Source organism: Labeo rohita, chromosome 24 (genome assembly GCF_022985175.1).
Source record: "Labeo rohita strain BAU-BD-2019 chromosome 24, IGBB_LRoh.1.0, whole genome shotgun sequence".
Classification (NCBI taxonomy): Eukaryota; Metazoa; Chordata; class Actinopteri; order Cypriniformes; family Cyprinidae; genus Labeo; species Labeo rohita.
The window spans coordinates 27,615,331-27,627,952 of NC_066892.1; the positions used below are offsets into that span (position 1 = coordinate 27,615,331).

The following is a 12,622-nucleotide window of genomic DNA, read 5'->3' on the forward strand; positions in this document are numbered from 1 at the left end:
AATACAACAAAAGCAGTAATATAATGATAATTTTACTATTTAAAACAACTGTTTTTTATTTGAATATATTTTAAAATGTAATTTATTCCTGTGATAAAAGCTACATTTTCAGCATCATTACTCCAGTCTTCAGTGTCACATGATCCTTCAGATTGGCTGCTCAGTAAATATTTATTATTATATATTATATTTATTATATAAATATTAATTATTATCAACATTTATCGGAAATAAAAAGCTTTTGTAACAGTATACACCATTCAAAAGCTTGGAATCAGTATGATTTTTTATTTATTTTTTATAGAAATGTATATGTTTATTTAGCAAAGATGCTTTAACTTGATCAGAAGTGATGATAAAGACATTTATAATGTTACAAAAGATTTCTATTTCAGATAAATGCTGTTTTCTGAACTTTCTGATTATCAGAGAAACTTAAACAAAACTACTCAACTGTTTTCAACATAATAATAGTAATAATTAAAGTTTTTTGAGCAGCAAATCAGAATATTACAATGATTTCTGAAGGATCATTTAACTGGAGTAATTCAGTAAATTCAGCTTTGAAATCACAGGAATGAATTACGTTTTAAAATATATTCAAATAGAAAGCAGTTATTTTAAATAGTACAAATATTTCACAATTTGACTGTTTTTGCTGTAGTTTGGATCAAATAAATGCAGGCTTGGTGAGCAGAAGAGACTTCTTTTTAAACATCTTGCGTAGATATTCTATATTTTTCCTATCACAATTTATTTTCTATCACCATGTCCCTTTAAGGGCTCTGTGTGATCTGTGAATAAAACATCAAGGTAAATATCACATACCACATATTTATTATATTTTATTTTCAATCAAGTTGAAAAATTGTAAAAGTAATAATAATAAATAATCATTTATTTTTACTTTTTTTTTAGAATATCTAAAATGCTAGCTATAAATATACCATAGCACGACAAAACAATCAGTCATTCTATTCCACAAATGTTAAAGATTTCCATCACAGAATACTGTTAAACACAATGCACAATAATTTAAACTAACACTTTTCGGACTTTCCAGAAAAATAACAGAACCTGGAGACAGATTGTGCGATGTATGTATACGGCCCAAACTCACATATTGGCTGAGAAAGATTTATAGTCACTTATATATAAATATAGTTAAAACGTTAAACTTGAGCAGCATGGGTAACAGTATGAAATAAATCTAAAACAATAACTAAATATTCGTAAACAGGTTTAAGTCTTTGTCATCAGTAGCGCTTTACCGTTTGTTTGTTTTTGGGGTTTTTTAATGCACATTATTTACAAACATCAACAGTTTAAGGGTCATTTTTGTCAAGACTTTACATCTGGGTTATTATTTAACTGTGAAACTGAAACTAAAAATAAAATAAATTATTTAAAGGGACAGTTCACCCAAAAATTCACCCAAAAATCCTGTCATCATTTACTCACCCTCAAGTTGTTCCAAACCTGTATAAGTTGAGTTTCTTTTCTTATGTTGAGCACAAAAGAAGATATTTGGCAACCAAACAGTTGCTGGCTTTCATGGTACTTTTTGTTCCCCATTCTATGAAAGCCAATGGCTGCTGTCAAATTTTGAATATTCTTCAAAATATCAAAAGAAAGAAATTCATACAGGTTTGGAATAACTTGAGGGTGACTAAAAGATATATTCATTTTTGGATGAATTATCTCTTTATATAAAACAAAAACAAAAACAAAAACAAAAAATCAGCTTGTTGTCAACATTCATGATTTTAATTTAGTTTTATCTTGATGTACTAAAATACAACTAAATACATATAATATAGAAGTATATAAACTAGAATATATAAAATGGCAAAAACTACTACAACTAAAAAAAATGACAAAAACACACCACAAAATTACTAATGTTACTAATTTCAACAAATGAAAACAAAAAAATGTGAAAATAAAATGATCCGGGACCACAAAACCAGTCATAAGGGTAATTTTTATTAAATTGAGATGTATACATCATCTGAAAGCTGAATAAATAAACATTCCATTGATGTATGGGTGGTGAGGATAGGATAATATTTGTCTGAAGTACAGCTATTTGAGAATCTAAGGGGGGTGCAAAAAAAAAGAAAATACTGAGAAAATCACCTTTAAAGTTGTCCAAATGAAGTTCTTATGCATATTACTAATCACAAATTAAGTTTTGATTTATTTACAGTAGGATATCTTCATGGAATATGATCTTTACTTAATATCCTAATGATTTTTGACATAAAACAAAAATCGATCATTTTAACCCATACAATGTACTGTTGGCTATTGCTACAAATATACCAGTACTTATGACTGGTTTTGTGGTCCAGGATTTGATTTTAATTAAAAATATTAATAATAGTATTGATAATAATATAACAGCATGTCAATGATACTAAAATAACACTGCTTCAGACACTGAAGTATTCTTGGAGTGTGAATGTAACACAGCGCAATCCTGGCTGTCACCAATAGATGGCGCCATTAACTCTTCTGATCAGTCCGCTGTGCGCCATGTTCCGCTGTTTCACTCCCATCCTCTCACACCTTCTGAGAATCAAACAGCTGCAATGGAACGAATTGATGTCCTATTAAAAAAAAAAAAAAACCCTTATTAGATTTTGTCACAGAAATGTATAGAAACAAAGTTAATGTAAAGGCCTACCGAATGAAGAAGTGAAAAGTAAAGTCTTGTTTCAATTGCACAAGATATTAGACACCATTTTTAATTGCAAACAACACAAACTACAGTCTTTGTCCATTCATAATGACAACACACACATTCATCACATACCTTCCATTCAGTTGGAGTGATGAGACCTGATAATCTAGAGACATACAGTCCTAATGTACACATGAAAAATTCAACAGGCAGATCTGGTTGAAGTGTCTGTAGTGTCTTCTCACGTCCTCAGAGATTACATCTGCCTCCTTCCTTTTTTCAAATACATTTAATCATTTCACTTCATACAGACTAAAATTCCATCGCAAAACCCCCAGGAAAGTATTGCATAATCGTGAGCTATACATCACATGGTTACTTCAGTGTTTTACACAGTAAACAGTTCACTTTCTGAGAAAATGAAAACGTAAATGTAGAACATTTTGGGAAATTCATTTAGTTCATTCTATGCTTGATGATTCATAATACAGTGTAAGGCTTTTTTCATATGTGGTCAAAGCTAGCATTATCAGACAACTTTAGAAAGCTCAAAAATAAGTTTTGAGCCATTTAAGACACTAGCCATCCAACATGAAATGCTTTTTGAACGTTCTGACAAGTTATAAACAAATGTTCTGCCAATAAAATGAACAGAACGTCAATTCACAGTCTGGTTTTTAATAATGTCCTCAAAATGTTATCGCAAAAATATTTATAGTTTTACTTGGATGTTGTTCATCTAATGTTTTTGTTTTTAAATGTTACTTGTTTCGGAATGTTCAAAGAACATTCAAAAGTAACATTCTCATCATTTAGAAAATGGAATGTTTCATTGACGTTCATATAAGAAAAAAAGTTCTTAAAACATCTAAGAAATAGATGTTTTGAACGTTTAGGGAACATTTCAGAAATAAAATTTTGGTAAGCATATGTTTAGTAAGTATAATATAGTTTGCTATATTAACAGGATCAACAACTTTGTAAAGGACAGTTAAAGCATGTTATTTTTTTCTATTTTGCAATAAGGAAGAACCACGGCTGTTTCCATGGCCGATAAATGCACAAACATGAACATATATCCTCAGTACACCATTAATGTTATTTATTAATAAACTGAATTAATTCCTCAGGCTCTCAGTAACCAAACACAGCAACATAAAGGGATCAGCAGGACAAACGACAGTTAGCCAAGAATCATCCATCACCATGGGAAACCTGTTTTTTCACTTCTTCTCCAACCACCCGTATCTTTGAAGAAGCTAGAGAAGAGTCTGCTGGAACCGACAAATGCAACCTATTCAATGCATTAGCATGTGCTTATTTGAAAACTGCCTTAAACTGGTCAGTTTTATAATAGAGGTATACTGGTTTTGCCACATTTAGACAGTTACTCCTCTAAATCCATGTGCAAACTTCTTTTTAAGCACGCATGTTTTGTTCGCATGAGAACTTCAGTGTGTTGTTTCCAGTATTCATTATCATTAAGAGGTCACGTGTTTAAATTGTGGAAAAGCATCATTTCAATTTAGCGACAGCTAATGTAGTGTTTCATGTGGTGTGTTGTGATGGAGCGGCCTGCAGTGCAGTGTGGGATGGCTCAGAGTCGGTGTCCTCAGACCGCGCTGCTGAGGTATTCTTTCAGGCTCGTTCACAGAGGATAAAGGAAACCTTTTGTTGCTGTGAAAGGTTGTTCCCTAGCAACAGGGTTGCATTTGGAAGCCTAGGTAACGGTCAATAAATAACATCACTCTCAAGTTTCGGCTAGTTTGGAGATGGAGGTCTCACTGCATCTTGCCTTACTTTGTGTATAGTGTGCACTGGCCTTTCAGAATGTGCTTTAAACCCGTTATCGCAGTTTATATAACAATGAAAGAAACGAACCATCACTTTAATTTACTAATTAACAGTTTTTTTGAAGGTGGTCTGCAAATATGCATGGCTTGAGCACTCAACAGCCTTGTAGGCTTCTGGAGGAAATGATAAACCGCTTAAACAAGTTATTCATTGACCCATACAGTGACTCCTCGAACCTCCCTAACGGACACATTCTGGAAAACTGGATGAAAAAAGCCACTATGGAAATGCCAGACTGTATTTTTTGTTTAATGTGAGCTGTAAACACAGCTGGAGTTTTGTGTAGTAATTGATTAGAATTACAGAATGATAAAGTTCTCAGTAGTCAGTCAATTATAATATCCAGTATCACAATGGAAAGATGCTTGGCTGCGGGTGTAGCGGGGGCAGGTTTGGCCAGTCTAATCAGCCTGAGCTGGAGGAAGGGCAGGGGTGGACGGGGAGGGTCTAATATCCTGCTATCAGCACCACAAGGAATTTGCAGCTTTAACCACTGACAACAGACAAAACCTTACAGATGATAAAACCCTGCACAATTCAATCATCGTGCAATATTTCTTTCGTCATCTACAGTTAACTGCATGCCATAAAACCATAAAATTATACGTAATGATCTTAACATTTTTTACATTTCTGTGCACCTTCATCACTAATTTTAGTTCTATAAAGGTGTTTTTTATTTTCTGTCACTGTTTGTGTATTTTGTCTCTTTTTGTTTACATTTCGCAGTGCCAATAAAACACTAAAATATAAAATATCAACAAGTACATCTAATAATAATAATTTGTATTCTATATATTTTTAAATTTAATTTGTTTGCTAAAGATTATTTTAATTTTATATTAATAGCAACAACAAAAATAATAAATAATATTAATAATGGTAATACAGATAATTTGACTAGATTTACTACTATAATTGTTTTTACTTTTATTTAATAATTACAATAATAGTCATTTATATTGTTAATATGTTTTTTATTTATAATTTAGTATTATAGATATTATTTCATATTTTTCTCCGATTTATAGAATATAATGTTATTTTTATATATTGATTTGAATAATAATAATAAATCATTTGCATTTAATTTACTTATCCTAATATCATTATTTATTTTAATTATTGATGTTTCCTAACCATATGGGGTAATGTTAATACAGAGGGTTTGCCTAGATTTACTACTACACTGTAAAAAAATAAAAAACACAATTTGTTGAGTCAGCTTAAAATAATTTGTTACCCTGCTGCCTTAAAATTTTAAGTTCAGTCAACTAAAGTAAGTTTACTCAACTTGAAATGTTAAGTTGTACTAAGTAACAACTTAGATATTTGTGTTTGCTAAACTTAACAGATGGGTAAGTAACCCAGCTGCCTTTTCACTTAGTATAATTTAAGGTTTCAGGTTGAATAAACTTTTTTGAGTTGACTGAACTTAAAACTTTAAGTTGATTCAACTCAAATATCTAAGTTGTCACTTAGTATAATTTAACATTGAAGTTGAATAAACTTTTTTTAAATTTTAAGGCAGCCAGGTTACAAATTATTTTAAGTTGACTCAACAAATTGTTTTTTACAATGTACTGCTATTATTATTTACATTTATTTCTATTTTTTAAACTTTTTAATTACATTTTACATCCCATTGTTCTTTCTTTGTTAGTTACTTTTTTAAAAAAGAACTTTTTTATGCCTTCCTAGCCACTTGACATAATGTTGACACAGATAAGATGCGCTTTTATGTGTTTTCATTGTTGTTTTTAAAGAGCAGGCTAACTTCTGTGTGTGGGATGCTTGTGTGTGGCTGCAGCTTCAGTAACACACGTCCCCTTGGAGACTAGAGCAGGAGCAACACGTGATACTCCGCCTTACTTATCAGCTTTAGAGGAGAGAGAGAGACGCAGTGGGAGGAAAACGAAATAAGCGTTTTCCTCTCTCCTCCCTAAAGCATCTCGGCGTGGGGGGAATTTGGGAGAGTGGGGAACTCAAACGCAAAGTTGTCGAACTTTGCACATCTTTTACAAACGCCATTTTGATTCTTCTCCGGAACAACTTTTGCAGCTTCTTTCTGTTTTTTTTTTCTTTCTCTCTCTCCTCAGCTCATCATCACCATCATCATCATGTCTCGGCGAAAGCAACCCAACCCCAACAAAGTCAAACGTAAGTAACTCGGCTGTCCTAAACACTCTCTCGTGGGCCTGTCGTTTTGCTTTCGTGTGTTTATATGATGTTTTGTAGCGTATCTTCGCGTTGGAGTCAGTGGGAAAGTTAATGCGGAGTAAGAGGACACTTTTTTTCCAACTTCAGCTTCCTCGTTGCGCGGCGAGGAGAGACCTGATGCCCAAACCTGCTCCAAACAACAGCGTTTATTTAAGACATCGGCGTGTTTATGTGCTAGCAACTTTGTGGTTATCTTCACCAACTTTTTAAAGCTGTATGGCAGTTGTTTCATGCGGTGATGGGGTTCAAAGTCTGCTGCTGTTAGCTAGCGTTAAGCTAACGCGCTGCTGTCGTGCGGAGCATCACCTCGGCTCGAGTTGCTCCTGCCACGCTTCGATCGCTATTGACTATCGAAAACGGTCGTTTTTGATGTTTAAAGTTTGTTTTGTACGCTTTTTTGATCGTTTAGCCTAGTTCGACAGCAACCTGTTGCGTCACAAAGTTTGTTTATCTCTTTACGCACGGCCTATTTTTGATCGCGAAACAGTTCAGGTAGTTGCTGAGGTAATTTGAGTCAAGAAAAGTCGGTTGGTTTTTATCGTCGAAAGCGTTTTGTGATTCTGTCACTTTTTTAAACGCTGGTTTGGGGCTGGTTAAGATGCGCAGCATCAACGTTAACACGCTAGGTGTTTTATATGTTGTTTATAAGTGTTTCTGTACAGTTTTATTTAAAAGTTCGTCGTTGTGAACTGAAGGAATGGATGAGTCGGTCTCTCGGGAGACGGCAGCAGAGCTAGCGCCGGTTAGATAATGGTTGCTAGGCATTTGTGTTCGTCTCTTTTCCGCCCCTCCTCGGTGAGGCAGAAACTTCAGGAGAGCCGAAGGTAAACGTGGCAAATTCACTCGACACATTTTGTGCATCCTCCAACACGGTGTCTGTGTGGTTTTAGGATGCTTTTTCCTGTCAAACGTATCTTACTTAGTAGGATTTAAGCAAGGGTTGGCACAAGGCCTCTGGGACCCATAGATACAATTCTACAACAACAACATTTGTGAGTTATGCATGCTCAGTTAATATCAAGTAACTTAAGTTTTACACAAATTGGGTAGTTTGTGCATATGTGTATTCTGTCAATAACCGTGTGTTACCCTGAACCAGTCAGTCATAAGGGTAAATTTTTTTTAATTAAATTCATACATCAGCTGAAAGCTGAATAAATAAGCTTTCCATTGATGTATGGTTTATGATCAGTGTTGGGCACCTACCTTTAAAAAAGTAATTAGTTATAATTGATAGTTACTTCTCACAAATAGTAACTGAGTTACATCATTATAAAAGTAACTAATTACCAGGCAAAGTAACTATTGCGTTACTTAAAAAAAAATCTCATTTAATATAACTATAAAATAAATATAAAACATTTTACACTAATCTACACTATTTTAATGTTGTTGTGGGCAGTGTTGGGAATGTTACTTTGAAAAGTAATTAGTTATAGTTACTAGTTACTTCTCACAAATAGTAACTGAGTTAGTAACTGAGTTACATCATTATAAAAGTAACTAATTACCAGGGAAAGTAACTATTGTGTTGCTTTTTAAAAAAAAAAAAAAATTAAATATATTAAATAACTTGGATGACCCCAATATTAAATATGTTGAATGAAATTTTAATTAAATTAATTACATTACAAAAACACACTAAGGTTTAATGAGCTGCTGGGTTCATGAATATTAATCACGTTGTCTGCGTTCGCTCTAACTGATTTGCTGTAATCAAAACAGGGACGATAATAGGTGAGCGCCAGCCAATGAGATTGCTGTTTGCACATTAGTTCCGCCTGCTACCGGAGAAACAAGCAGTTCTTAAAAGCTGAAGTATTCCAAAGGAGCTCTGGTGTTTTGAGAGGAAAATACAACAAAGAATATCGTTTACACGTAGCGCGTCAATTCTGCATGGTATAAGACTCTGTCGCTCCGTATCTTTCTTTGGGTGTGTGAGACAAAGTGACGGCTAGTCGTGTGCCTTCACACTAGAGTTTACAGCTCGTCAAATACAGGTACGCTGCGCATCCATTCAGATTAACTGAAAAATAAAATTATAATAATATTATAATAAATGATAGTAACGCCGTATTTTATTGGCAGTAATGGTAATGGCGTTGTAACGTAGGAAACAGTAATTTGTTTGATTATTTGTTACTGAAAAAATAATGCTGTTTATTTATAACGCCGTTATTCCCATCACTGTTTATGATAGGACAGTATTTGGCCGAGATACAACTATTTGAAATCTGGGGGTGCAAAAAAAATAAGTTCTTAGCAATGCACATTAATAATCAAAAATTAAGTTTTGATATATTTACGTTACGGAATTTACAAAATATCTTAATGGAACATGATCTTTACTTAATATCCTAATGATTTTTGGGATAAAAGAAAAAATGATCATTTTGACCCATGCAATGTATTTTTGCCTATTGCTACAAATATATCCATGCAAATTAAGACTGGTGTTATGCTCCAGGGTCACATATGCATGCTTCGTTTGTATTTGGAAATTGTCATAACGACAGAGTGAAGACTCCATTATAGATGATACACGAGTTACCAAGTTGTGATGTTGGAAGGTATGTGTTGATTTGACGCGTTGCAGAAATGTATAGATAATATCACATAATATATCTTTAATCTGTATTGAGATCGGTGAGCGGAAAGCAAATGATGTACCTTTCACAATTTCTTCACATTGGATAAGTTGGTAGAAATTAATATTTTTATCATTTTTGAATTTGCAATATAATTATTTTTTGTTTAGACTACATCCAGGTTATGTTTCTATCTAGTGATATGTCGTAATAACAAACACAGTAGTCAGAGGAACGAGTTTCCCAAGTGCACTTGAAGCCAGGAATAGTTCCAAAATTAATCCAAAGCATCCAGTTTTAACACACGAACAAAAAGACTGTCTGGAACAGCCAGTGTGAGTGACACAGAGCAATAGAGATTTCTATAATCTCTCATTTCTAGCTTCGCTCCAGGTTTTCCGTTGTGCACTTTCAAAATACCCATTCCAAGCTCCGCTTCTACTGCACACCGCTTGCGTACTCTGGTTTGCAGTGGACTGGTGCAAATAATACAACGTCCCAGTATTGCTCAACCAATCATATTAGATGACCAAAACTAGTTTTGGGGTCATGGCAAAAGAAGTTTCCCCTTGCCTTTTTTTTTGAAGGCGGTGAGGAGAGGACGGATCCGGATGAGCAGTTCACATTCCATTACGAAATTCAACACTGGAGACGAGCAGAGTCTCAAACTGCAGCAATGCACTATCACTCCACGGGCATCATGCCTCTCTCCATCTCTAAATATAAAATCTTATGTGATCCCTTAAAATAAAAGCCCCACCTGATGTATTTAGCTGGAGCAGTACGCACATTTTCTGTGCTCCTCTCTCAAATCAGTTATGTCAAAGTTTGGCAGAGAGCGGACGTGTTATGAGTAGGACCATACGAAGGCCTTGCAGCCAGTCTTAAAGGATCAGCTTGATGATGTTGTGGCTAAAGAAAGAGGATGTTTCCATGTAGTTTTGTTTGTTTCCTCTTTGGCTAAGGCTAATAGGAAAGTTCGCTCTCATATTTGTTCTTTATTTTTAAAGGCATGTTTTAGAGATTCTGTCGTGCAAATACTCATATTTTGTTAAAAGTCTAGTGTATTCAGATGCAGGATGTAAAGAATTAAAAGGAAGTGGAGATTGATGCTAAACTGATTCTGTTTTAGTTCCCAGTGAATAGAAAGCCGTGCATGCATCCTTTACATTTTTTGCATTTGGTGTTTTTAAATGCATTTAAATGTTACATACAGTACGCTTTTTTTACGTGCATTCTCAAACACTTGGAAATCTGGTGTCCAGTCCCTCATGGGATTTTTTTTTTTGTCTATGGCTAATTAAAAGTATATCACCCTCCCTAAGGTCTCAGTGAGTGTCCTGGGTATTGACACTATCTAAATTCATTATAGTAATTCCCAAGATACCCACACAGCAGGCCTCGGTTGTGGCTGCCAAATGATAAACACTTTACAGCTCTGCTTTGCATCAATTACCTTCTCAGATTTGCATTTCATTTCATTTGATTTTTCTGTCTTCGATTGACCAGCTTTCTTGGAATGCTTTGTAAATAATTGATCCCAGATTCAATTGCATAAGTTGCGTTTGAAATATCACATCTTGTTATACCTTTTATAGCTACTAATGTTAGGCAGCTGTACCTGGTTATGCATTCTTCATCCATTTATTCAAGATGTTTTCCTGCGCATCTTAGTGGTTTTATTGGTTACTAATGCTCTAAATGAGACCTTGAAAATGTGCAATCTGTGTTATCCTGATGGAGAGAAGGACCATGCTTTTGGCCCTAGGGCATGATGGGTTGGCCCTTTGGCTCACAGGCTATATTTATCCTGCCTTTTTTAGATAAGATTATATTCCATCCCTCCGTAAGGCATATAGCGGAGACAGGAGCACAGCGGGGGTACAGGACTGAGAGATGGAGGAAAATGAACCCTAAGGTGTATTTGTAGTTTATAGTGTTTATCCATAAATATTAGGACGCTGTTGTATAAGTACACTCAATTAGCATCACACAAAACAACTAGATATTCAAATTGACAAACTCTTTTAAGAATCACAGCAGTTAGCTAGAGATCCAGAGTTGTGGATTTGATTGTCGTAGGGGTTTATTGATTTTTGTTTGCACACAGATTAACCGTGTTTTATTAAAACGAGTGGTTTATTTCAGAGTGACACAGGCATGCTTCTGTCTGGACGTCCGTACTAGAATAGTGTTGGGTGCTGACACTTTAGCCTCAGCTATATTTGTGTTTGTCCTGGTTGAAGCCCTCACTGCCTACTGTTTGTTAATGCAGTAAGAAGAATGCAGACATTTCATGAATGCTGCTCTGCCTCCTTCTCACCGTGGCTCATTATTGTTAACCGTCTAGATGTGTCATATATGGAACTGAAGGCTTAACCTCAAAAATTCAGCCAATCCTCTCTGTGATTGCAGGAGATTGTTGTCATGGCCCACACAGGCAGCATTTATCTTTGGCTGTGAAAACATGAAAAACATGTTTGGTTGAGAAACAGCGAAGCTGCTGAAGCACTATAATATGCAATATGTAGTTCAGAATAACTCTGATGCTTTATTGCCCTAATAAATGACTTGCTAAGGCAAGCATATGAATCACTTGTAAGTTGCTTTGGGATAAAATCTTTGTTTTTATCAAAACCGTTCAAAAAATGTAAATATTGAACTTGTGTACTTTGTATTTTCCATTAAATCATACAAAGATGTTATCATTTCAAATGGTTTATCAAACTGACAACAAAATCGGCATTGGCTGGTCTAGCCTGAATAATAAGCTTTTTAAATGTTATTTGAGCATAAGAAACAACATTCGTGGGGCTGTTCATTTCAGACTTTTTTGCTGATTTGAAATATGTAATTTAATTGCGAGTTTTTGAGTTTTCAGGATTCCCCCGTTCATTTAGATAGGACTTGGCCTTGTATGAGCTGCCCGGAGGCGTTGCAAATATGGCCGCAGAGTGAACAGACTTTCCTTGAAAGGACTTTGGTCATATCTAGAGACTTGGACAACATACTAAAACACTAAAACCAGGCTAACAAACACCCTAACATTGAGCCGTCGAGTTTTGCACAGACGGAACACTGGTCAGGGTTGCAAGGTCTGCATAAAAAAAACAGCCCAAGTGTACTCTGGGGGAAGCTGGCTATCAAAATTGGTTAAAAAATTGCATTTGAGATGGAGGTGGGGCGGTTCGCTTCAATGTGCACACTAAAAAACACTAAAAAACAGTGCGAAAGTAGCCCAGTTGTATGTGAAAACAGTGGACTTGGCAACACT

General features: G+C 34.8%; 1 protein-coding gene across 2 annotated transcripts in view; it reads left to right on the forward strand.

The window, feature by feature from the left end:
• Window positions 1-6,357: 6,357 nt before the first annotated feature.
• The window catches only part of rreb1a (ras responsive element binding protein 1a), a 55,913-nt gene continuing 49,648 nt past the window's right edge, over window positions 6,358-12,622 (forward strand). For both annotated transcript variants that reach the window (XM_051097546.1, XM_051097547.1), the window contains exon 1: window positions 6,358-6,700. In XM_051097546.1, coding sequence (XP_050953503.1) covers window positions 6,661-6,700 — 40 coding nt within the window. In that variant the 5' untranslated portion in view covers window positions 6,358-6,660. The remainder of the gene's footprint in view (window positions 6,701-12,622) is intronic.